At 39.2% G+C, this 27368-nt stretch overlaps 1 protein-coding gene across 5 annotated transcripts in view; it reads left to right on the forward strand.

Annotated features, from left to right (window-relative positions):
- The first annotated feature begins 4488 nt into the window (after positions 1–4488).
- Positions 4489–27368, forward strand: part of RPS6KA6 (ribosomal protein S6 kinase A6) — a 191772-nt gene continuing 168892 nt past the window's right edge. Inside the window, exons 1-3 of one of the 5 annotated variants that reach the window (XM_055563519.1) lie at positions 4489–4811; positions 5186–5279; positions 6469–6578. In XM_055563519.1, the coding sequence (XP_055419494.1) occupies positions 4734–4811; positions 5186–5279; positions 6469–6578 (282 nt within the window). In that variant the 5' untranslated portion in view covers positions 4489–4733. Of the gene's footprint in view, positions 4812–5185; positions 5280–5720; positions 6283–6468; positions 6579–27368 lie in introns of those variants that run through there. The other 4 variants (XM_055563520.1, XM_055563521.1, XM_055563522.1 and 1 more) reach the window with 4 other exon arrangements.

Below are 27368 nucleotides of genomic sequence, written 5' to 3' on the forward strand. Positions count from 1 at the left end.
GCTGATCAAAGGTCCTTGGTTCATATTTCACACCCCCTTAGTGGGGCCAAGATGAGTTTGTTTTTATCTCCATATGGGTTGGTTAACTTTTTTCAGCTAAATTGCATGACCACCCACTTTTACACCTGACCCTGGTCATCTGATGTGTGCCATTTGTCACAGGGCAAAGAAGTCAGTGTATAGGTATATGTACCCTTCCCCTAGTTCTGAAAATACTCAGAAAACATGCTCTAATGGTGGCAGAACCCATTGCACCATCCTTTATGATGAAATATATATTATTTAGAAACTAGTTAAGTACATCCCAGTTCCAGAACAACCAAAACCTTGCCAAATACTTTTTAAACTTTTAATGCTACAATAATTGGAGATCCAGAGATACATAGGGATATAGAAATTTTGAGGCAAAAATGTCCTGACCACTGAAGGGAAAGCAATAAACTCTGCTGTGTATACTTACAGAAAATTTAGAATTTTAAGTTCCAGTCTTCCTTACTACATGCCTTTGTGCTTAAATAAAGTCATCATGTTTTTCACCAACAGTTCAAGGGCTTTCTCATTTAGCAGAAATTAGATCTAATAGTCTCTGGTTACCAATAACTTAAAATCAGGTAATATGTCTTTGATATAAGGAGTCAAAACAGAACAGATAGGCATTAAACTTCTCAAGAGTTAAGTACTGTCATACATTTTTATAACAGACCACAGTTTTAACATAGTGTCTGGCTAAAGTAGAAATGTTATTTGTCCATCCAGCACGTTTATTGAGCACCAGCCATATGCTGTGACTGCAGAGCTTAATTAATTCACTACCATCAAAAAGCTCAAAGTTCACTGGTAAAGATAAAGAAATGCTGAAATTAATATATGGACAAGATGTTATGGAAGCACAGAGGAATGGGTGACTAATTTATCCCTGGGATGAGTGGACAGAAGGAATGAAGAGGGGAAGTTAAGCTCTAAGAGGCTTCACAGAGCACCAGAGTGGGGTAAAAGGTTTGGCACCAGGCAGACTTCGTTTTAATTCTAGATTTTCATTTATTATCTGTGAGGTTTTGGGAAAATCATTGAACCTTAGGCTAAGGTACCTCATCTGTAAAATACAAATAATATAAGTTTTTACAAGTTCTTAGGTAGGCTAAATGAATCCATGAAGAGCATAAGCCTGGAGCACAGTTGGCTCTTTTCTCAGTAAATAGTAGTTAATATTGACTGCTATTAAGAGAAAGTTATGTACAAAGACTAGGCTAGGGAAGAGACAATAACATGTGCATAAATTTGACTGGAATATGAAATGGTACATGAAGCTAGGAAGATAGAGGCCAGATGGTGAAAACATTTAAACATCTGCATTCAGAGTTAAGAAGTTTGGGTATTTTACTGGAGATGGTAAAAGAATCACTGGAAAATTTTGATCACTGGGCTGCCAATGAGGAGGATGGTTTGAGGAGAGAGTATAAATTTAGAGTCAGAGAAATCAGTTAAGAGCAATCACTGTTATAATTGGTTCAAGTAAATATTTTATGAGGTGAACTGAGTCAATGGCAGTGGGGATGCAGCAGACATTTAAAAAATAATTGAGATAGAAGAAAAAAGACTTGTTAACTAATGGAAAGATTTGAAAAATGAGAGTCTATTAAAACCATTGAGTTGAGGAAGGGAATTTAATTATTTTTTTAAATGAGACATGTATATTTATATATTGGAGAAAAAAATGGCAACCCACTGCAGTATTCTTGCCTGGAGAATCCCATGGACAGAGGAGGAGCCTGGTGGGCTACAGTCCATGGGATCGCACACAGTCAGACATGACTGATTGACTAACACACACACATGTCTATATATTAAGGGGAATGTAGAATGAATGAACATACATGAAAGTTAAATTTTATACAGAAGCAGAGTAATACATTCATAGTGAGGAAGCTTCTTAATATAGTTAGTTGATGTGGTGTATTTATCAAATGCATAGGAGGAAAGGACAAATTCATTCATTCAGAAAAATTTACTGAGTATCATTATGCTAGGTGCTAGATGGAATAAATAAATAAATCATATATAACATGTTGATTAGTATTATCAAGAAAAAGCAGGGTGAGGCTAGATAGTTATGGGGATGGTGTTTTAGAACGTATGGTCATAAAAAGACTCAAAGGACATTTGAGCAACAAACTAGTGGGTGGTAGAGGTCATTAATTATTCTGAAGACTAGGCAAGGAACAGGTTAGTTAGGGTCGAATCTAGAATTCAGTTAGGTATCCAAATAGAATAAGCAGTTGCATGTACAAGTCTAGACTTCAAGGAAGTGTTTATGGTTAGAGATAAAATTTGACAGTCTTCATCATACAGATGGGATTTAAAGCCATGGAACAGGATGGGACATGGGAGTACCTAAAATGCTGGGGAAGGTACAGTTCAAGGACTGAGCCCTGAAGTTTCAGTTTTTAGAGATTAGGAAGATGAAGGATGATATAGCAAAGGGCACAGAGATGAAATGGCCAGTGATGTAGAAGGAAAATGAGCAAATGTTTTGCTCTGGGGGCCAAGTGAAGATAATGTTTTAAGAGACGTGAACTGCTTCAAATACTAATGAGTGGTCCAGCAAGTTGAAGTCAGTAACAGCATGCTTTTTGCTGACAGGAAAGGTCCAGTAGAGGAGGAAAATAGATGGTGTGAAAGGAGCAGGCAGGAAGTGGAAGAATTGCAGAACAAGGCCTTTGAGTAGGCAAGAAAAGATGATATCCAGTGCTCAAAGCATTAGTGGAAGCAAGGTCAGTTCAGCCAAAGGGAAGTCTATCTGCATGTGGGTACACGCTCCCACTGTGTACCCACACACATATTTTCACTGTTTATAGCCCCATGTCTCCACTATTTTCAAAGCTTTCATTTTTATAGAATCATATTCTTAAAGCTTCCCTGGTGGCTCAGACAGTAAAGCATCTGCTTACAATACGGGAGACCCGGGTTCAATCCCTGGGTCGGGAAGATCTCCTGGAGAAGGAAATGACAACCTATTCCAGTATTCTTGCCTGGAAAATCTCATGGATGGAAGAACCTGGTAGGCTACAGTCCATGGGGTCGCAAAGAGTCGGAGACAACTGAGCAACTTCACACACACACATATTCTTAAAACTTACTTTCTCCCTGGGGTTTTAAGATGAGTAGGTGGGAATGATCTACTAGTGATCTTTGATTGTGATTCAGGTACAATCTCTGGTTCAGTTTACGTTGCCAGTGCTAGAAGCTAGATGGTGAAATAAATAGAGAGCATCGTTCAATGTTTTCCGTGGAGCACAGCATCAAAGTCCTAGGTGTAGTACGTGGAAGAGAGTGTTATTTTATGTCTACCATTAGAAATCTCTCCAAGGTACTGAGCTGGCTTAGTAGTTGTTACAGTTGCTCTTTCAAGTTCTTTGAAGTGTCATATGTGGAATAACATTTTTACTCTAAGTTTTGAAATATTTCCCATGTATTGATCATCTCCCATGCATGAGGCTATACTTCATCTCAGTTAAACTGCTAGCATCTGGTACAGTGTGTGGCTTAGAGTAGCAAAGCAGTAAATTATTTGGAGAAGAGATAAAAATGATAATTTCTGTCACTACAGGTCCAATATCCTCAGAGCGGGGTGGAAATGAAGTTAGATTCGTACACTCTGCCTTCACTGCCTCACGTTGAGTCCAATAAGTGGTGTACGTTATATATGTGAATACTGGAAACACGGTGTGTCATCAATACTATGAAGACAACCAGCATAAATACCAACACTGTGAGCAGGACAAGAGGAGAGGGCGGAGTTAGGGAGCGCAGTTGTACCACTTTACTTTAAACGGATTTTCCTGCCTCCAGCTTCTACGAGGCTAATGTATACTGGACTAAAACCCCTGCCTTGATATTTGTCACTAAATACCAAATGGGCGTGCCTCGGTGTATAGCGCACCTGCTTTGGCAAGCACTGAAAGCAGGTATTCCTGGAGTCTTCTGACACTGACTCCTCCAAATGCTCATGAGGGGCCCCAGCTCCCAAACCTTTTTTGGGACTCCTGCCGGCAAGGCTGCTCCGTTGACTTGCGAGGGCCTGCTGAGCATGTGTGAACAGCGCCGCGCATGCGCCATGGAGCGCGCAGGTTTACCGAGGAGCTAGCAGAGGATTTTACTACGCATCTCCAGCCTTCCCTGCCCACTAAGCCCCCTTCCCCTCTCTCCCAACCCCCACCACGCGATCCCTCGCATCACCCCGCCTCCCCCTCCGCAGCGCCCCCCCCCCCATCCCCGCTTCACCCTAGGCTGGGGAATCTCCATTGACGTTTGGGTGACGCTGCCGTGCCCCCGCGGTCGGGAGTTCCAGGCGCCTCACAGGTAACGCCGCCGCTGCCGCCATATTGACAGAGCTGGGAGGGGGCCCGAGGGAGCGGGGAGATGGCGAGGGGGCGGGGGGGGAGTCATCGCCGAACGACTGTCGCGGCGTTGGCGGCAGTGGTGAGCACAAACCGAGCGGCAGCTCTTGGAGAGGCAGCACAGAGTTGTCTTCTCCGTGGGGAGCAGCAGCCTGCGGTGGCGACGACCCCTCGCTCCGAGTCTTTGAGGGACCCCACGACGAAGGCAGCTGTTGCTGAAGGCGAGGCTGGGGATCCCGGCGGTGGCGGCGGCGCAGTGGCAGGCAGGCTCCAAAAACGGGATGCGCGGCCGCTCGGGCAGTTGGCAGCTCCTGCTCGAGTGCTCCTGAAGGGGCGATGCTACCGTTCGCTCCTCAAGACGAGCCCTGGAACCAAGAAATGGAGGTGTTTGGCGGCAGCGCAAGCAGCGTCGAGGTTAGTATGGTGGCCAAGAGGGGTTGGGGCCACCCCCTTCCTCCTCTGAAGACCGTTGCTGGGGGGCTCAGGGGAGAAGGGGCATGGGGCTGGGAAGCGAGGTGCCAGGCCAGGCCCCTGAGGCTGCGGGGCGGCGGACAACGCTCTGCCCGAACCGCGCTTTCTCTTGGGAGCCGGCGGGGATTGGGTGGCGGGCTCGGGAGTCAGGAGTAAGTGCAGCCCGGGCCGGGCTTGGCCTCGGGGGAGTATCTGCCTTGCGGGCCACGCCAGAGTTGTGACTAAGTTTCTTCACTTTTCGACCTGAAGTGGAACTGGGGGATACGCCAGGTGCCCGCGCCTGGCTCCACATGTTTCTCTTTCTCCGCTGCGCCAAGTGTGCTAGCTGCCAATTTGAGGGACAGCTGCTGACTCCAGCTCTCTATTTGAACACCGGGTGCTTTAGGAACCCAGCGCAACAGAAACAGCAAGGTGACGAACTCTGGGGACATTTACACATAGGGATGAATGCTCCTTAGTTACTTTTCTCATTTCTTTGTGGCTTGTTGTGGTTCTTTGTAACAACCAAAGTGGAGATTAACTGGAGGCAAGGTTTCTTTATCTACACTCAGGTGATGTTCTGCAGCCTCCTTGGCGGTCTCCTGAATTCTACCGCCCTCTTCCGCCCCTTCTCCCTTTGCCCAACTGCTGTCCCCGCCCCGTTGGTCAGTGAAAGAACAGGCAAAGTAAACTCCAGCCCTTATAAGAGGAATCTTTGGTAAGACAGCGAGGTTCAACCAAAATATTTTGGTTCGCCTCTCTTCCCGCTCTTCTTACTTCCGAAACTGTTCTGGTTACGCTTTGGTCAGCTGTGCAGTGAGAACTCAGATGTGCACAGGTTCTTTGTTTTTTATTATTGTTGCTTTGTTGTTTTTGTTGTTACTGTTAGAAGCAGGCAGCGTTTAAAAACAAAAACAAGACTTTTGGGAAAGTCGGATGTTTTTCTGATAACCTAATCAATTGACAGTCTGGCAGTACAGTAGAGGCCATCACGATGACAGATCTAAAATTTTGAAGGCCAAATTGATTCACAGTAGGATATTTTGAGGTAGGACTCGAAATCCTCCACATCTCTAGGTGCAGATTTGTCTTTTAAGAACTTGCTTCATCCTTAAAAATATACTTTGGACTGCTTTCTGTTTAATTTGTTCTTTTTCTTTTCAAATTTCCAACTGAGCTGGGGTTAAAATTACATGCCAGAATAACATTTAATAAGAAATGTAGTAGAAATATGGAAGAAGTCTAAAGTTGAACCCTCTCTATTTATAGGAATTATTTTACTAGTACACTAAGGAATTCCTAGATAAATTGTAATATTCTACATCTCTTAAGAACAGGATAAATGAAGAGGGGTTTGTTTCTTCTTGGAATGTTTCATACTTGCAAGAATTTTCTAGAAGATTACTCAAGGGAAGAGGAAATTTGTTTAATTTGTGTATGTAATCTTTTGACTTATAGTTCTAGGCATCTGGTTTATAAGAACAGTTAAATGTTTGGATAAAAGGTTGGGATGGGAGGGGGGAACCATTCGCATGCTTGCTATTATTTTTGTTAACTTTGAATGTAGAAATGTTTTAAATTGTAATTACCACATATGGTTTTTTTTTTTTATTGTTTGCAGTATGTTTTAGGTATTATAGAGATTTAACAATGGGTCTCTCTACCTCAGCAATTTGGAAAAATACTGGAGTGGAAATTGTTAATCCCTATGAAGTAAAACGAAAGGTGAAGGTAATGTGGTAAAGAGAGTATTTCTGCCTTCTTTGTCTAAAACAGTTACAATTGGTTAGATTTAACCCTGCAAGTGCCTTAATTAAACTTTTTTCTAAAACAAATATTCTAGGTGAAAACTAACCACTGCATCTGACCTGCTTAGACCTGTTTAGTACTCAGAAAGGTTATGTTGTTTTTTTTTTGTTGTTGTTATTGATGTTTGTTTATAATGGCTTTCTTTTGATAAGGAGACACTTTTACTTCCCAGAATTTATATTTATTTTAATTACATGTTTGTTGATGTTGGCTTTGGAAATGTTAACCGTTGAATGTGAGCTTTGCAGCCCTCAATCATGATAGTTTTTAGGACTAAGGGTGCTTTCATTGTAGAATATATTTTTTGAATATGTGTTGAAATCCTTAAAGAAAATGTAAGTACGAATCTGTTAACTTTAATGTTAAAGGAAACTTTAATGTCTATTTCTGTGTATGTTAAATCCTGATAAAATTAAAGATTGTATACACTATCATATTTTGTGGAATCTTTTTCAATATCTTTTGCTGTCTTGTTTCATGGGCAGTTGTTAACCTTTGAATTATCATTCAGAAGTGTGATAATTGGTTGTTTAGCCTCTTAACATGTTTTTGCACAGGAAAAAAATTATTAAGGATAGTTATGTTTTTATACCAGTGCACAGTAACGAGGTATAATGATGAAGAGTCTAATCACTGTAACATTGTTCAATGGGAAATGTGTCAGAGGTTTCAAATAAGAATTAGATTGGTTCCAGTGAGAGGTGGAGAATGGGCCTGAAAGGGGAAGTATCAGCTCTATTGGCTCCTGAGAAATAGGGTTCTTGGGAGAGGGGAAAATAGGATAAGCAAGAAGCTTTGGTTGTGAGAGCTCTTGCAGGGACTGTCTCAATTAGATCTATTGGGAATAGGGACTTCAAAGGATATTATCCTTCAGGCAGCCATAATTTTAGCTATTGCCTGAATTCTGTCAGCATCAGGGAAGAGATATGATGATGAAAACCCTAATCACTGTAAAATTGTCCTGTGGGAAAATGTGTCAGAGGTTTCAGGTAAGAATTAGGAGGTGTGATGGCTGTTGATCATTCCTGGACAAAGGTCATTAAGAATAGCCTCTTTTAGTAGTAAAGTGGACTTTTCATGAAGTAGTGCCAATGTACACAGTTTGTGCATTTTTTGTTTTGGTGATAGAGTACTTGATTCCTGATGGAGTTTGTTATAGAATTTTCAAATTGTATATTCTATCACCATATTATATTAAATATTTATTGGTACTTTTATATTATTTTTTAGCATACTGCTTTTGTTTAAGGAAGTTAGTTTTGAAAGTAATACAATTCATTGCTAAAACAGTTTGGGGCTAAAGCCACTGACTCTAAAAATTTAACTAGGACATCAGATATATGGCAGATTGGGAAAAACTGCTAATTTTAATTAATTTCATGAGACCCTGTAGTAATAGAGGAAAGAATGTGGGCTTTGGAGGCCAGTTTAATCTAGGTTCCAATTTCACATCCAACTTACACTAGCTCCACTGCAAGTTACCTAACCTCTCTGAGCTTCAGTTTCTTCATCTCTAAATGGGAGAAGAACTGTCTTCAAGAGTTGTTATATAAAAACTAAATACTAAATACCTTGCTGTGTTTAATTCCTTAGCAAAATGATTTGCACATAGTATGTATCCAGTTCCTTCTCTTTCCCCACAGTCAACTCTTTTTTTCTGCCCCTAAATTCTGAATTATTGTCAACTATATTAAAACCTCGGGATTTAGATAGTCATGGTCATAGCTCCAGTTTTCCTTATTACTAGTGGTTTTTTCATAAGATCTCCTTCTTAGGTCATTTCATTTAAGTATATTGATCACATTTGTAATGATAGGATAATTAAGGATGAAATATGAAGTTATATTTAGAAACACTTTGGGGGATAAGAAGAGGCAAATGATTTGTTATAACTAGCTAATGAGATGTTTCATTGACATTTTTCCTATTTTGAAATTTTTTCATGGTAGGAATTGGTTCAGTTCATGAAGTGTTTATTGGGTACAAGGCAGTCAATATATAGCATTGTAATGTGAAATGTCTAAAGATATACCATCCTGAATCCCGCCCCAACCCCATGGGTTTACATTAAGGTGGGCAAGATAGTCATATGCAGAAACTGCTATTATACACGTTACAAGACCATCAACAATGAGGTGGCTGTGGTGGTGGTTTAGGGAATAGATTTAGTAAGGCATTGTGAAAGAGGTGGAATTTGAGCAGGGCATTGGAGAGTGGATAATATTTTCACAGATTAAAGGAGCCTATTTCTGGTGGATGAGGGCAGTGTAAGCAAAGGCATGGATGTGTTCTTGGAGGAAGGAGGAGTATGGTTTGCTAGGATATAAGTCTATGATGTGAGAATGGGAATGCAGTGTGATATGAGGTATTCATCTAAAGGTAGGCAAGGCCCGGATTGTATGGGGCTTTTAAAGCTAGTTTAAAGATTTTCAGTGTTCTGTAAATGGGAGCTACTGAAGATTTTTGAGATCATGAATGACATGACCAGATCTGTGCTGGCAATAGCTGATGGCAGCGTGTAGGATGGATTGGAGTTGGGGAGAGACTGAGGGTGGGGAATTTTAATCAGTGAAAGTAATAGTGAGTTTTTTAACAAAGACAGAAGGCAGTAGAAAGGAGAAGACTGAGGGAGAGACCTTGAAGAGTTAAAATAGTTTAACAGCTGATCAGATATTAGGGAGTAAGAGAAATTAGAAGTATTGTGGTAGGACTTAATTCAATATAACATATTTAATACATGCTTGCCAGTAAAAGTGTCTATGTTAGCCACTTAGTGCTACTGCTGCTAAGTCGCTTCAGTCATGTCCGACTCTGTGCGACCCCATAGATGGAAGCCCACCAGGCTCCCCCATCCTTGGGATTCTTCAAGCAAGAACACTGGAGTGGGTTGCCATTTCTTTCTCCAATGCATGAAAGTGAAAAGTGAAAGTGAAGTCGCTCAGTTGTGTCCGACTCTTCGCGACCCCATTGACTGCAGCCTACCAGGCTCCTCAGTCCATGGGATTTTCCAGGCAAGAGTACTGGAGTGGGGTGCCACTGCCTTCTCTGATGTTAGCCACTAGACTAGTATAAAGATAAACAAATATTTGCAGCGTAGGGAGATAGAAAGCTAAAACAACACTGCCCCAGTAGTGTCTTAAACAAGAGCAAACCACTCTAAAGATTTCTGGCTATGCTTGGCATGCTTAAAATCTTTACTTCTAAAGGTGAATACGGTTATTACTAGCTGAAAAGTTTTTCAGTGCTTTTAAATTAGTGCTTTAGCCTGAAATTTTTGCTTTATCAGTATTCATCTTAAATAGCAGCCCACGAGTGCAGAGGGCTGTGCTGAAAATAGTAACTGGTGCTTTTTTCTAGAATGCAATAAAGAGAACAGGGATATCTGTTTTTCTTATATACTCTCACCAGGTTTATTTGGACTAGAAAGAGGGGAGTGGCCAACAGGGCCCTGACCCCAGCCCACCACTGATGCCTTCCCAGTTTTTCCAAGACTATCTTACTTTAAGCCAGTCTGGTCTGGAAATATTCAGGCCAGTTCCTTCAGGGCAGAGCCTCTGTATTTCCCTACCTTGATTTTTTTCTTCAAGAGAGGTAATCATTACCTCACCATTCCAAAATAAGGCCTGACTTGGTTCTATTGCTTTCTCCGGTCATATTGTTTCTGTACCACCCCTTTCAGTCTCTCTCATGTATAATTTTGAGAGGGAAATATAAGATTTTTTTTCCTGTTCTTGTAATTTCTCTCTTGGTGGATGCTGTCATTATCTTTAGCCAGCAGTTCTCAAAGTCTGGTAAGTACTTGGAATCTTGAGGTCTTAACTTTTAGTACTTTGTCAAAATTTGCTGTATAATGTTTATACATTTATGTGATTTCCAGAGATAATTTACTGTTCTTGATGATGGTTTTATTTTCTTTGTCTATATTGTTTTCTTTTGGTTTGTTTTTAGGTGGAAAGAGAGTTGAAAAGAAAAGAGATTTAATTTATTTTATTTTTGGCTCCATTGAGTCTTCTTTGCTGCTTGTGGGCTTTCTCTAGTTGCTGTGAGTGGGGGCTACTCTCTAGTTGTGGTACTCAGGCTTCTCACTGCAGTGGCTTCTTTTGTTGTAGAGCACTGGCTCTAGGTGTGCGGGCTTCAGTTGTTGCAGCTTGTGAGCTCTAGAGCACAGGCTCAGTTGCTCCTCAATGACATGTGGGACCCTTCCAGACCAGGGGTTGAACCCACATTTCCTGCACTTGCAGGCAGATTCCTAACCACTGGACCACCAGGGAGGTCCCAGGAGAGAGATTTAGAGCTAAGTTTGAACTGGCTTTTGTAGATAATAGAGATGTTTTCTGAATTGCCCTGGAGGCATTCTAAGCAACTGATTTTGCTGCTAGATTTTAACTCTTATCTGTACATTTGAAGTAGGTCCTGCTGTGTGTGTGTGTGTTGGTATGTGAGGGAGAGAGAAAGAGATTGAGAGGGAATTACTTGCTTCCATTTCACAAAGTATTTTGATGGTTTATAGGAGATAAGAGCCAATAAGAATTATTTTGATATTCAGGATAAGAGGAAACAGCATAGAAGGTATATGGAAAGGATGGAGGATGGGGTTGGAGGGTGAACTAGAACACAGATAAGATGCTCTAAAGGTCTGCTACATATTTAAAATATAGTTTAATTTCAAATTTGTCCTTGTTTTCCATGGGCTGGTAGTTTTTAGTTCTGATCGTACAGCGGATGGAGCTTCCCTGGTGGCTCAGTGGTAAAAAACACACCTGCCAATGTAGGAAACACAGGTTCAATCCCTGGGTCAGGAAGATCCCCTGGAGAAGGAAATGGCAACCCACTCCAATATTGTTGCCTGGGAAATCCCATGGACAGAGGAACCTGGTGGGCTACAATCCATGGGGTCTCAAAAGAGTTGGATACGACTTAGTGACTAAATAACAACATCATAGATCAGAGATATCTGGGAATTAAAAAAAAATATTTCCATGATGGTGCCTAACTCACAGAGATTCATATTTAACTAATCTGGTGAGTGTCTGGGCATCATTTCCTAGGTGATTGTGATGTACAGCCAATGATAAAGAGCCACAGCTCTATGCCAAAAGGAAAAATAGTCATGTAGTTCTCATTATCCAACAGGAAAAAAAGCGTCTGTCAATTCCTAAGCCAGCAATTAGCTGTAAAATAAATCTTCTGTGAGTTATGTGTTTTGTATATTTTATTCTTTTGTTCTAAGATATGATGGGAGCAGAGGAAGTATTTGAAGTATCTTGTATACTCTTTCTGTGTAGATTTGAGGAATTTCCTTTTCTATAAGAGAAAAAAAAGTTTAGTGACCTGTTTTAACCTTATAATTTGGAAGCTAAGTAATCTGCATACCTTACTACTAGCTAAGGGGATAGTGACTCCATTGTGAATAAAATATCCCTTCACTAACAAAAATTTCAAAGGCCACAAATAATTATTCTTACTATGGGACCTATCTCTCTTTCCTGTAAAGTGGTTGGGGACAGACTTTAAGAGGATATGTAGTAATATTAGCACGTAATGTAAATTTTTTAGTCAAAAAGACGTTGGAATCCATTCCATCTTAAATGTATCTCTTAAAGGAAGAAGAAACAACATTTATTGAACATGTATTATCTCTTCAGTTTTACTAACTCTTCAAACCAGTTTGGTATGAAAAGGTGTATCTTTTTAACAGATGAGAAAGACAAAAATCAGTGGAAGGCACAGTTGGAATTTGAACTGAGAAAATTTTAAATTCATGTTTTTCCTTGTATACATTATTGTCCCCCTTAAAAAGATTTTATTGAAGATGAGAAGACATAGACAAGTTGTTGACAACCATATCAGATCAGTAAATCAGAACTGCTGATTGAATAGCTATATTTCCTCAAAATAAAGGTCAATAAAATCCAAGAAGGTTTTTTTGTATACATAGACAGGTTAATTCTCAATTTCATATATAAAAGCATGGGACTTAGAGTATCTAAAACAGTTTTGAAAAAACTAAAATGCAAGAAATCACTCAATATAGGGTTGTAAGGCAGTAACAACAAATTAAAGCAGTGTGGTATTGGAAGAATAAACATATAGATCAGTGGAACAGAATAGGGAATTCAGAAATAGTCCACTCAAATAGGCTCAACTGATTTCTGAGAAAAGTGCAGAAGCAGAATAAAGGTCTTCAGTTTCCTTATATATAAAATGGAAATTAATGTGTTTATCTCTGATTATTTTGAGAAGTAAATAAAATAATTGTTCTTTGCATATATTATCTGACAAGAATAATAAAGTTATTGTTGTTTTTAATAAAATAACATTTAGGTGTCTTACACAAAGGACTTCTTTTACTCTGATAAATAACTCAATGGAAAATTTAAACTTGTTTCACATTCCCCAAGGTTGTATTTTAATGAAATTACAAGGACCTCATATCTCTAAGAAATTAATACAGTGAGAATTGCTACTAAAGAATACCATGTATGTACACATGCCATGTAAAAATGTGTGTTCATCTGTAGTATCTTTTGAAAGTAAAATTTTCCAAAGCATATGTTGTAGTTTGCATTAGACTGACCAGATGACCAGTGTCTTAGCATGGGGAACATTTTGGAGCTATTTAGAACCATTAAAGTCATTAGCGCTGATTTCAACCAAGGAGAGTAAACAAATTCCTGCCTGAACAGTAACCAGGGAAGCTGCTTTACTGTCATTGGACCAAAGTTTTAAAATGTTCCACAGATACCTTCTAATGTACATATAATATTGATATGCTTAGTTCAACTCATAGTAACCTATCATTTGCACAACTACCAGTCCTTTTAAAAACATGATGATACTCAGATTGGTTTTAATTGGTTCTAAATGTTATTTTGCATTTATTCAGCAAATGATCATTAAATGCCTGCATGTGTAGATTGTTGTGTTAGTTACTAGATATAATTCATTTGCTTATTGTTCTGGGTTTCTACCTTGAAAGCTGAAAACCAATTAACTGTATATCTGCCCATTCTTCATAATCACAAGGAAATGTCGGAAGGGACAGTATATTATATCACAACAACCAGCAAATTTAGGCTGATAGAAAACTTTTTAAAACTTTATTTTTTTCTGGGATAGTAAGGAAAGTTATGACCAACCTAGATAGCATATTCAAAAGCAGAGACATTACTTTGCCAACAAAGGTCCATCTAGTCAAGGCTATGGTTTGTCCTGTGGTCATGTATGGATGTGAGAGTTGGACTGTGAAGAAGGCTGTGCGCCAAAGAATTGATGCTTTTGAACTGTGGTGTTGGAGAAGACTCTTGAGAGTCCCTTGGACTTCAAGGAGATCCAACAAGTCCATTCTTGAGGAGATCTGCCCTGGGATTTCTTTGGAAGGACTGATGCTAAAGCTGAAACTCCAGTACTTTGGCCACCTCATGTGAAGAGTTGACTCATTGGAAGAGACTCTGATGCTGGGAGGGATTGGGGGCAGGAGGAGAAGGGGACGACAGAGGATGAGATGGCTGGATGGCATCGCTGACTCTATGGATGTGAGTCTGAGTGAACTCTGGGAGTTGGTGATGGACAGGGAGGCCTGGCGTGCTGCAATTCATGGGGTCGCAAAGAGTCAGACACGACTGAGCGACTGAACTGAACTGAATGTTCTAATTCCATACTCCTGTAAAATTACTCACAAGTTCACTGATAACTCCTCCTTTGCTTTTCAAAAATATTGGTAGTTTTAAAAAATAGTCATAGATTTCCTCCTATTCAAATCAGCTGTCAAGAGTAGAGCCTCGGTATATATGGGGATTCTATTTGTGTCTTATTTTTGCTTTAGGTACCTCTCCTTACTCCTGGCATTGGATTATGGCAGTTAAAGAGGATTATTCTTTGGAGGCATGTGTCCCTTTTGCTTTTATTTAGTGCTCTTCTACAGTCATTTTTGCTGCATGGGAAAGGAAACATTTTTCCTAATGAATTGCCTTTGAATTGGGGTCTCTTAGTTCTTGACGTTGAAATAATACAGAGTCTACAGGTTGGTTTTCTGGGTTAGCAAGTTATCCTTCAAGTTACTAGTGTTTGATTTTGTGTATTTCACCTCTAACTTTTCTGAGGTGTATACTAAAATAACTAGTAAAATTTTGAAATTATATTTATCCTCATTATTTTCATAGCGAGATTGTTCAGAAGCTGGATAGCAAGATCAGTAATACCTTATGTGACCAATTTTAGCATACTGTACATGTAAGCAGTCTCTGGGAAGCCTGGGTTTGTCTAAATAGCAATAGGTCTGACTTCAGCCTTTTTATTTAAACTATTGGGCTCTATGTTGCAGAAAGATTATTAAGAGGGCCATGGCATGGCATGGTTTTTCTAGAAATAATGTCTCTGAAGATTTAGAGTGATCTTGAATTAGGGTATTACTTTGAAGACTGATTCTAATTGAATAAACTTAGTAACTTTAGAGTCATTATCTCTTTTTAATTTGAGAGGAACAGAAATGTCATCATCATTGTTTCAGATTTTACATTTTTAGATTCTATGTTTTAAAAAGTAGTGTACTTGACTTTATTTGTTTTAAATACTTGTAACAGTATGGCACAAGTGAAATATTGAAAAAGATTTGGGTGAATAATGTGAGTTCCAAAAAGTGAACTAAGTATTCATTAGTCTGTTATTAGAGTTAACAGCATCTAAAAATCTAACATACCCTTCTTCCTGCCTTCAGGGAGATGGCAAGTTTCTGCTAGTAAAATTATTGGTTTCAAAAAGCATGGAAAATAATCTATTCTGCTGGCATTTTTTTTAATTTACAAGGATACAGGAACATTGGAGTACAAGTAAATTGAAAATACAGCTTGAGTGTTATGAAATTGTGAACATAATCAGGGGAAAGCAATATTCTGTGTGTACTGCAGCAGTTATAGGCCCATAGCATAGATAATTTTAGTTTGTTCTTTCTTTGCTAGGCCAACTTGGTTCAGTTCAGTTGCTCAGTCGTATCTGACTCTTTGCAACCACATGGACTGCAGCACTCCAGGCTTCCCTGTCCATCACCAACTGCCGGAGGCTGCTCAAACTCATGTCCATTGTGTCAGTGATGCCATCCAACCATCTCATCCTCTGTCATCCCCTTCTCCCGCCTTCAGTTTTTCCCAGCATCAGGATCTTTTCCAATAAGTTGGTGCTTCCCATCATGTGGCCAAAGTATTGGAGTTTCAGTTTCAGCATCAGTCCTTCCAGTGAATACTCAGGACTGATTTCCTTTAGGATGGACTGGTTGGATCTCCTGGCAGTCTCCTCCAACACCACAGTTGAAAAGCATCAATTTTTTGGTGCTCAGCTTTCTTTATAGTCCAACTCTCACATCCATACGTGACTACTGGAAAAACCATAGCTTTGACTAGACAGACCTTTCTTGGCAAAGTAATGTCTCTGCTTTTTAATATGCTGTTTAGGTTGGTCATGGCTTTTCTTCCAAGGAGCAAGCGTCTTTTAATTTCATGACTGCAGCCACCATCTGCAGTGGTTTTGGAGCCCATGAAAATCAAGTCTGCCACTGTTTCCATTGTTTCCCCATCTATTTGCCATGAAGTGATGGGACCAGATGCCATGATCTTAGTTTTATGAATGTTAAGCTTTAAGTCAAAATTTTCACTCTCCTCTTTCACTTTCATCAAGAGGCTCTTTAGTTCTCCCTTTCTGCCATAAAGGTGGTGTCATCTGCATATCTGAGATTATTGATATTTTCCCCTGCAATCTTGATTCCAGCTTGTGCTTCATCCAGCCAAGTGTTTCTCATGATGTATTCTGCATATAAGTTAAATAAGCAGGGTGACGATATACAGCCTTGATGTACTCCTTTTCGTATTTGGAGCCAGTCTGTTGTTCCATGTCCACTTCTAACTGTTGCTTCCTGACCTGCATACAGGTTTCTCAAGAGGCAGGTCAGGTGGTCTGGGATTCCCATCTCTTGAAGAATTTTCCACAGTGTATTATGATCCACACAGTCAAAGGCTTTGGCATAGTCAATAAAGCAGAGATAGATGTTTTTCTGGAATTCTCTTGCTTTTTTGATGATCCAGCAGATGCTGGCACTTTGGTCGCTTGTTCTTCTGCCATTTCTAAAACCAGCTTGAACATCTGGAAGTTCACAGTTCATGTATTACTGAAGCTGGGCTTGGAGAATTTTGAGCATTACTTCACTAGCATATGAAATGAGTGCAATTGTGAGGTAGTTTGAGCATTCTTTGGAATTGCCTTTCTTTGGGATTGGAATGAAAACTGACCTTTTCCATTCCTGTGGCCACTGCTGAGTTTTCCAAATTTGCTGGCATATTGAGTGCAGCACATACACAGCATCATCTTTGAGGATTTGAAATAGCTCAACTGGAATTCCATCACCTCCACTAGCTTTGTTCATAGTGATGCTTCCTAAGGCCCACTTGACTTCACATTCCAGGATGTCTGGCTCTAGGCGAGTGACCACGTCATCGTGGTTATCTGGGTCATGAAGATCTTTTTTGTATAGTTCTTCTGTGTATTCTTGCCACCTCTTCTTAATATCTTCTGCTTCAGTTTGGAGCCCATCTTTGCATGAAATAGTGCCTTGGTATCTCTAATTTTCTTGAAGAGATCTCTAGTCTTTCCTATTCTATTGTTTTCCTCTATTTCTTCACACTGGTCACTGAGGAAGGCTTTCATATCTCTCCTTGCTGTTCTTTGGAACACTGCATTCGGTTGTGTATATCTTTCCTTTTCTCCTTTGCCTTGCACTTCTTTTCTTTTCTCAGCTATTTGTAAGGCCTCATCAGACTACCATCTTGCCAGTGTTCAGAAGTTGTTTTGTGGAAGTTGCTCAGCATTCAAATGATCTTTTGATGAAATTGTGGGGGAGAAAGCGGTCTCTATGTCCTATTCCTCTGCCATGTAGTATGAAATATGGCCAACTTGGTACTCTTGTGCATTTTTAAATGTTATGCTTCTAATTACTAAAAAATTAGATAGTTTAGATTAAGGTGTGGTAAACTTTTTCTGTTAAGAGCCAAATAAATATTTTAGAGTTTGTTTGCTTTTTATAACTTCTATTACATATTTTTAAAATGTTAAAAAATTGCCTGTGTGTCACCGTTTAGATAAATGGTTTTGGAATGTCGTTTACAAAGTTGTTTGTACTAATCTCCTGACAAAATTTAGGGTTAGGAGTCTAACTGTAAAAAATAAAAAAGAAAATTTGAAGCAAATCCCATGAAATATTTGAAGTATCAAGAATTTACAAAGACTTATTTTGAAAAATATCTTATGAATGACCCAAACTGTGTATTTTTCAAATGATTTTGAAAGAATTGAATTTCTATTGGCTGTTAGAATTTAAAATTGTCAGAAATCATAAGTAGTATGACTACTGCAAATACTTTATGAAATTAAGTTTCAAAGTTTTTAAATGTTTCAAGTAAGAATATTAATAAAAAATAAGGAAAATCTCTGGTAGTTACTTACTACTGAAGTTATTTTTTACATTTAATTCATTGAGATTATAAATTCAGTCATTCCATTCCACAAATTTTTCCAGGATTAATTATGTTCTGGATAATATGCTAGATACTGGGGTTATAAATAATAAAATAAAATTAAATTAAATTAAAAAAAAAGAAAGAAACCTAAAAAAAAAAAAAAAAAAGAATCATAAGACATGATCCTTTTCCTCAGGGAGCTTACAGTGTGATTGAGGGATGGAACAGATATTTAATATGTAAGACAGTGTTTAGGGATAGAAGTCTGTGTCTGTTAAGTGAGAAGAAATAAAAAGGAAGATATAACATTGAGTTTTGATAAAGATGAGCTGATATTCAAAAACACAGGTAACCTGAAATGGTAAATACTTCAAAGATGATTCATACTTAAATTGGACTCTGTTTTTTATGCTTTGATTTGAACATGAGTGTGTTTTAACAGCTAATTTACTTTAGAGCAGAGTCTCTTGTGGCTGCCTGCATGATCAGTCATGTCCAACTCTGTGACCCCATGGACTGTAGCCCGCCATGTTCCTCTGTCCATGGGATTTCCCAGGCAAGAATACTGGAGTGGGTTGCCATTTCCTTCTGCAGGGGATCTTCCCAACCCAGGGTTTGAACCCACGTTTTTGCATGTCTTACATTGGCAGGTGGATTCTTTATGACTGTGCCCACTTGGGAAGCCCAGCAGAGTCTCATCATTGTTTTTAAATACCTGACGAATAGAGTAACTTAGAGGCAGTATACTCTTGCTTATCCTGAGAATCTCTTTAAAAGGTAACTCTTTAAGGGGAATTCCCTGGAGATCCAGTGGTTAAAGCTGTGCTTTTGATCCTTGATCAGAGAACTAAGATCCCACAGGCCTGTGCGGTGTGGCCACACACACACAAATAACTGAACAGATATATTGAAACAGAATTCAGTTCAGTTCAGTTGCTCAGTCATGTCTGACTCTTTGTGACCCCATGGACTGGAGCATGCCAGGCTTCTCTGTCCATCACCAGCTCTCAGAGCTTGCTCAGACTCATGTCCATCTAGTCGGTGATGCCATCCAACCATCTCATTCTCTGTTGTCCCCTTCTTCTCCTGCCTTCAATCTTTCCCAGCATCAGGGTCTTTTCAAATGAGTCAGTTCTTCACATGATGTGGCCAAAGTATTGGAGTTTCAGCTTCAACATCAGTCCTTCCAATGAATATTCAGGACTGATTTCCTTTAGGATGGACTGGTTGGATCTCCTTGCAGTCCAAGGGACTCTCTAGAGTCTTCTCCAGCACCACAGTTCAAAAGCATCAATTCTTCAGCACTCAGCTTTGTTTATAGTCCAACTCTCACATCCATACATGACTACTGGAAAAACCATAGCCTTGACTATTCGGACCTTTGTCTGCAAAGTAATGTCTCTGCTTTTTAATATGCTGTCTAGTTTGGTCATAGCTTTTCTTCCAAGGAACAAGCGTCTTTTAATTTCATGGCTGCAGCTACCATTTGCAGTGGTTTTGGAGCCCCCCCCCCAAAACAAAGTCTGTCACTGTTTCCGTTGTTTCCCCATCTATTTGCCATGAAGTGATGGGACTGGATGACATGATCTTAGTTTTCTGAATGTTGAATTTTAAGCCAACTTTTTCACTCTCCTCTTTCACTTTCATCAGGAGGCTCCTTAGTTTTTTGCTTTCTGCCATAAGGGTGGTGTCATCTGCATATCTAAAGTTTTTGATATTTTTCCCTGCAATCTTGATTCCAGCTTGTGTTTCATCCAGCCCAGCATTTCCCATGATGTACTCTGCATATAAGTTAAATAAGCAGAGTGACAATATATAGCCTTGACATACTCCTTTCCTGATTTGGAACCAGTTTATTGTTCCATGACCAGTTCTAACTATTGCTTCTTTACCTGCATACACACCTGGAGAAGGGAATGGCAAACCACTTGAGTATTCTTGCCTTGAGGACCCCATGAAAAGTATAAAACAGAATTGCCCTTCTTAAACCTGTGAAGCAGTGACAGTGAGTAGTTATATAGGTATGTTTCAAAGGACTAACCTATTGGGGTGAAAAAAAAACAACAGGATTATGTATAATTAGAAAGCCAGAAAGATCAAAACAAATAATTTTAAATGAATTTTGCAGGTGCTATCAAATTTTCTATAAGTAATGTGTTGACTATAAAATTCAATCTAAAAGATTAAAAAAAAATATTAAAAGCATAAATCTCCTGGAGAAATGACCATAACTAGTAATAAACCTTTGAAAGTATTTAGTAGTTTAAAACTCAGGACGGAGATTAAAACTGGTATGTGGAAAGCAAAACAAAAAGACTAATTTTTGGACATGCCCAACTAAAGGACTATTAGTGAAACTGATAAAGTGCATTATAGTAAAAATATACAAAGATAGTTTTCACTTCTCTCCGGTTTCTGATTGTTCAAGTAAGACATTTATGCATGGAGATATATATATGTATATATTTCAGTTCAATTCAGTTGCTCAGTCGTGTCTGACTCTTAGCAATATGTGTGTATGTACCTTTATAGGTTGACTTGGAAGATTGTTTTCAAGTTGACAAAAAATAGTTGTATTATTATTTAAGAGTAATGTTCTCACAATTGTATGTCAAAACTAAATCTGTTAAATTAGTAGTATATGATGATGTAGCAGTAAGTTTTGATTCACAGGTATATTATTTTGTACATATGTAGTATTATTCAACTTTGATTAATGGTTAACTAAAATGTTCCATATACTTTTTCCTGTATTTTCTTTTGGCAGGAAAACATTCATGCATCAGGCATTTATTGAGCACATTTGACACTGTGCCAGCTGCTTTAAGAACATAAATATTAATCCTGAAAAAAATGAGGGTTTTCATGATAATATGTTTTGTTGTTACACAGTGAGGTAAAGGTGGGTGTTTGGAAGCTGGATATGATGTTTCTAGGTAACTGCATGATTTCCTTGGAACAAATATTCCTAAGGAACTGTTGAGCAATTTGTCAAAGTTTGTTGATCATACAGGAAAAGGGAGCTATGGATTTGAGTAGGTGAACAGATATGCTGGGAGACTAGATGAATTCTGCACAAGACATGGTGCAGTGATACCAGTAATATTGGAGATAGCTAAGGTAAGGGGATCTCAGAATTCAGTGAGTAATCTGGGGTACACTGATGATATATCTAACGGCTTGTTCTATAGTGGCTAGACTTTGGGAAATGTGAACTAAGAAATAATTTTCCCAGGCGTAAGGTGTCTGGATGAATATTAAGAGAAATAATAATAACATAACTGTAGTGAAGGAACTATCCCAAGAAAAGTCAGCCTCTTAATTTTACAATATAGAGGAGTAAGGGTGGCTTATTGGCCTTGGTTAGTGAAAGAATCCCAAGCTGAATAGATAAATCAGATGCCCAATAATTGGAGCCAGAGGCTTATTCCTAGCAGAGTTCAAGCAAGATCTGTGGTTTTCATAGAATTACCACCAACGGAGGATGCCCACTGTATGTAGTAGGGCATAGAACATTAATAAACCTGTAGCCACAAGGAAGAGTCCCAAAAGTTAGATTCTCCTCAGTCCTTCATTGTCATAATTAAGAGGCAAAAGGGCCAGGGTCCGTTCTTCTGAATTATCATTCTAGGTGTACACCTATTCATGAAAATTTTCACTCCTTGAAAGTGTGTCTATAATGTTAGAAGAAGTATAATGAGTGTTAAGTTGATGCTTCATCAGATATTACAGAATAGAGGACATATCATAACTCTGTGGTAACCAGAATTAGAACAAGGGTAATCAGAGATATTTGACTGATGGAGATCATGAAGAGTATTGGCTTGGTCCAGAGTCTTGGAACAGCCATCTATATCAGGTGTTATCTGCTTTATTTCTGGGTCTAATTTAGCTTTAGGTCTCCAACTGTTTCAGAGGCACATTCAGTTGGAGAAGTCTTTTTAAAATGTGAAACGAATTCAAGAATCAATGCTTTAAAGTTTAGCAGCACAGGGATTGGTTTATAATATGTGATAGGACCCCTTTCATCTGATCTGTAAGGAGTCTATTAAAAGATGTCTTTTCCAATAAACGTAGTCTCCTGGGTGTAAATTGTGGTGTTCTATACCTTCATCCCCTGGATGTGGAAAGATTTTTCAACCGGATGCTCATTTTTCTTCAGAGTCTTAATGATATTTTGACAATAATGTAAAAGATCTCCCTTGACTAGAAGTGGCTCATGTGATCCTGATTCACAAATCTTGGGTCTTCCAGTAATTATTTCAAATGTTTAATATAACTGTGAGTAGCAATTTAAGCCAAGGAAGGCCAAAGGCCTTAGAGAATTTTGCTGATTGAGTTTTGTAAATTATGCCATTAGTCTTTCCCCTAGACCAGAAGATTGGAGATAATAGGCACAGTGGAAATGTAGTATAGGCCAGATCACAAACAGCATTTAGAATTTTTCCAGTGAAATGTGTACTGTTTTCACTACATAATTTCAGGGGAATTCCTCAGGTAGGAATAGTCCTTTCCAACAGTCCTTTGTCCACTGCAAGGGCAGTTGCTTGTTTGTAAGGAAATGATTCTAACCAATGAAAACACATACAAACCATCACCAGAACATGTATATTTATATCCTTGAGAGAGAGGCAGCTGGATATAATCTAGTTGCCAGATAACGAAGGAACCAGGAGGCAAAGGAAAGTGGCCTTGAGAAGTATTAGTAGATTTTCCTGCAATGTACTTAGGACAGATCTGACACCTCTGACGTATTTTGGTCACTACTATGAAAAAGGTTTCCAAAAGTATTGTTTTCCACAGGTTTTAATTTTATTAGTTCCCCCATGAGTCATTTGATATGTAATTTTAATATGGTTGCTTGAGTGGCTTCAGAAAGAGCAGAACAGCCATTTGGCCCATACCAAAGCCCAATATGTTGATCAAATGTGTATCCTTCAGAAACCCACCTCTGTTCCTTAAATGTAGCATGCAATTGCCCATCTCTGATAATATCCTTTAGATCTTGGGTGCCTGTCCAAGTAATAGCTAACATGGTGTGAATAGAATGACCAACAGGAGGTTCCTTTGTGGAGCCTGAATCTTGTAATCTTGTAATGCTGCTACCTTAGTAGTTTTATCTACTAACTGGTCCCCTATTCTTTCTCAGTGTTGTCTTTGGAATGCACTAGGACCTTTATTATAGCCAATTGTGACAGCAGGATTGCATCCAGTAAGACCTTAAAAAAGGGATCATTTGCAATTTCATTTCACGCTGGGAGCAGGAGACTTCTCTATTTCCAAAGCATTCCAAAGTCATGAGCTACTCCAAAAGCATACCTGCTTTGTAATTGTTAGCATGTTTGCTAGAGACCTGAGTGCAGGCATGAGTGAGTGCTTATAGGTCAGCTTCAATTTGGGCTGACGAAATTAAGGGCTAAGCTTTGGATTCTATTAAAGTGAAGGGAATAGATACAGTATATCCAATTTTCAGATGTCCATCATTATTTCTTAGGTAGGAGTCATAAGTAAACTAAGAAGCACTGGAGTTGTCTAAAGGTGTTTCTTGTAAATCTGGATGTGGACTAGTCAAAAGATCACTTGTGGTTATGCAGTCATGTGGAGTCTCATCTGTTGGTGATGGTAAGAGAAGAAAAGGATTTAGGGAGTTTCCATGAGACAAAAGTGACATTTGGAGAGGAAAACAATAAGATTTCATGAGGCTTCAGTCCACTAACATATTAAGTGTTGTGGGTAGTATGAGTTCACGAATGCTGCAATAGAGTGAGAGACAAACACTTGTAAAGAAGACCCTGTAACTGTCTCTTCTGTGGCCCACAGAAGAGTAGCAGTGGTTGCTATTGCTCAAAGGCAAGGTGGATGTCCTTGAGTTATGAGTTCCAACTTTTGGCTATAATAGCTGATAGGTGAGCATTTTCCCCTTGGGCTGAACAAGTACACCAAGGGTATTTCTGTTAACTACATGTAACTTCATAGTAGAAAGGGAAGAGAATCACTAGGGTTTCCTATAGGAGGGACAGTGACCAATTTAGTTGTTAAAGTTTTAAAGGCTGACTCAATGTCATAATTCCAAACAAGAGGATTTGGTCTCTTATCATTTGAAAAGGAATAAATGGGTTTTGTATTAAAGGAGAAACTGGGAACCCAGCTTCTACAGTGGGCATCACCAGATGGTCATTATGGAAATCAGATTGATTATATTCTTTGCAGCCGAGGATGGAGAAGCTCTATACAATCAACAAAAACAAGACCAGGAGCTGACTGTGGCTCAGATCATGAACTCCTTATTGCAAAATTCAGACTTAAATTGAAGAAAGTGGGGAAAACCACTAGACCATTCAGGTATGACCTAAATCAAATCCCTTATGATTATACAGTGGGAGTGAGAAATAGATTCAAGGGATTAGATTTGATAGACAGAGTTCCTGAAGAACTATGGATGGAAGTTCGTGACATTGTATGGGAGGCAGGGATCAAGACCATCCCCAAGAAAAAGAAATACAAAAAGGCAAAATGGTTGTCTGAGGAGGCCTTATAAATAGCTGAGAAAAGAAGACAAGTGAAAGGCAAAGGAAAAAAGAAAAAAATATACCCATTTGAATGCAGAGTTCCAAAGAATAGCAAGGAGAGATAGGAAAGCCTTCCTAAGTGATCAGTGCAAAGAAATAAAAGAAAACAATAGAACGGAAAAGACTAGAGATCTCTTCAAGAAAATTAGAGATACCAAGGGAACATTTCATGCAAAGATGGGCTTGATAAAGGACAGAAATGGTATGTACCTAACCAAAGCAGAAGATGTTAAGAAGTGGTGACAAGAATATACAGAAGAACTATACAAAAAAGGTATTAATGACCCAGATGACCATGATGGTGTGATCATTCACCTAAAGCCAGACATCCTGGAATGTGAAGTCAAGTGGGCCTTACAAAGCAGTACTACTAAGCTACTGGAGATGATGAAATTCCAGCTGGGCTATTTCAAATCCTAAAAGATGATGCTGTGAAAGTGCTGCACTCAACATGCCAGCAAATTTGGAAAACTCATCAGTGGCCACAGGACTGGAAAATGTCAACTTTCATTCCAATCCCAAAGAAATGCAATGCCAAAGAATGTCCAAATTACCACACAATTGTACTCATCTCACACACTAGCAAAGTAATGCTCAAAATTCTCCAAGTGAGGCTTCAAAAGTATGTGAACCTAGAACTTCCAGATATTGAAGCTGGATTTAGGAAAGGCAGAGGAACCAGAGATCAAATGGCCAGCATCTGCTGGATCATAGGAAAAGCAAGAGAATTCCAGAAAAATATCTACCTTGCCAAAGCCTTTTACTGTGTAAATCAGAACAAACTGTGGAAAATTCTTAAAGAGATGGGAATACCAGACCAGCTTACCTGCCTCCTGAGAAATTTGTATGCATATCAAGAAGCAACAGTCAGAACCAGACATAAAACAATGGCCTAGTGCCCAATTGGGAAAGGAGCCCCACAAGGCTGTATATTGTCACCTTGCTTATTTAACTTATATGCAGAGCAAGTTCAGTTAAGTTCAGTCGCTCAGTCATGTCTGACTCTTTGCAACCCCATGGATTGCAGCACGCCAGGCCTCCCTGTCCATCACCAATCCCAGCATTTACTCAAGCTCATATCCGTCGAGTCAGTGATACCATCCAACCATCTCATCCTCTGTCTTCCCCTTCTCCTCCCACCTTCAATCTTTCCCAGCATCAGGGTATTTTCAAATGAGTCAGTTCTTCACATCAGGTGGCCAAAATATTGGAGTTTCAGCTTCAGCATCAGTCCTTTCAGAGTACATCATGCAAATGCTAGGATGGATGAAGCACAAGCTGGAATCAAGATTGCTGGGAGAAATATCAATAACCTCATATATGCAGATGACACCACCTTTATGGCAGAAAGTGAAGAGAACTAAAGAGCCTCTTGATGAAGGTGAAAGAGGAGAGTAAAAAAGCTGGCTTAAAGTTCAACATTAAAAAAACTAAGATCATGGCATCCAGTCCCATCACTTCATGGCAAATAGATGGGTCAACAATGGAAACAGTGACAGATTTTATTTTCCTGGGCTCCAGAATCACTGCAGATGGTGGCTGCAGCCATGAAATTAAAAGACACTTGCTCCTTGGAAGAGAAGCTGTGTCCAACCTAGACAGCATATTAAAAAACAGAGACATTATTTTGCCAACAAAGGTCCATCTAGTCAAAGCTATGGTTTTTCCAGTAATCATGTATGGATGTGAGAAGTCGACCATAAAGAAAGCTGAGCGCCAAATAATTGATACTTTTGAACTGTGGTGTTGGAGAACTCTTGATAGTCCCTTGGACTGCAAGGAGATCAAATCAGTCAATCCTAAAGGAAATCAGTTCTGAATATTCATTGCAAGGACTGAAGCTGAAGCTCCAGTACTTTGGCCCCCTAATGCGAATAACTGGATCATTGGAAACGACCCTGATGCTGGGAAAGATTGAAGGCAGGAAGAGAAGGGATCGATAGAGGATGAGATGGTTGGGTGGCATCACTGACTGGATGGTCGTGAGTTTGAGCAAGCTCCAGGAGATGGTAATGGATGGGGAAGCCTGGTATGCTCTAGTCTGTGGGATCACAAAGAGTTGGACATGACTGAGTGACTGAATTGAACTGAAGTTCTACAATAACCTGCTAGCCTGAGAAGGCCTCTCAACTGGCACTTGGTGACAGGAATGGGAAACTGTGATATGCCTTGGATGCTTATAGGATCCAGCATTAGGCTTGATTGAGGGGTGGGTCTTAAATAATTTAAGTATTCTACCTGGGTTTTGTTGACTTAAGGAAAAACACGCAAAATCAGTATGAGTTGAAGTTTTTTTCAGGAACCTTAATGAACACTTTTTTATATGCCCAGGAGACAGCCTCTCCATAGCTCTGGGGGAACTGCTAGGGATCGAACCCGGGTCTCCCACATTGCAGGCAGATTTTTTACTGCCTGAGAGACCAGAGAAGCCCCACAGAGGTAGGAGAGAAGCCAGTATATATATGTATGTATGTATGTATGTATGTGTGTATGTGTATATATATATATATATATATATATATATATATATATATATATATATGATTTCTTAGCTGGAGAATATGTGCAGGCCAACATACATTTTCCTGAAAGTTTACTGCAAATCATAAAGAACAGATATCTCAAGTTAATGACTTGAGTAA

The sequence above is a fragment of the Bubalus kerabau genome, chromosome X (assembly GCF_029407905.1).
Source record: "Bubalus kerabau isolate K-KA32 ecotype Philippines breed swamp buffalo chromosome X, PCC_UOA_SB_1v2, whole genome shotgun sequence".
In the NCBI taxonomy this organism is placed as follows: domain Eukaryota; kingdom Metazoa; phylum Chordata; class Mammalia; order Artiodactyla; family Bovidae; genus Bubalus; species Bubalus kerabau.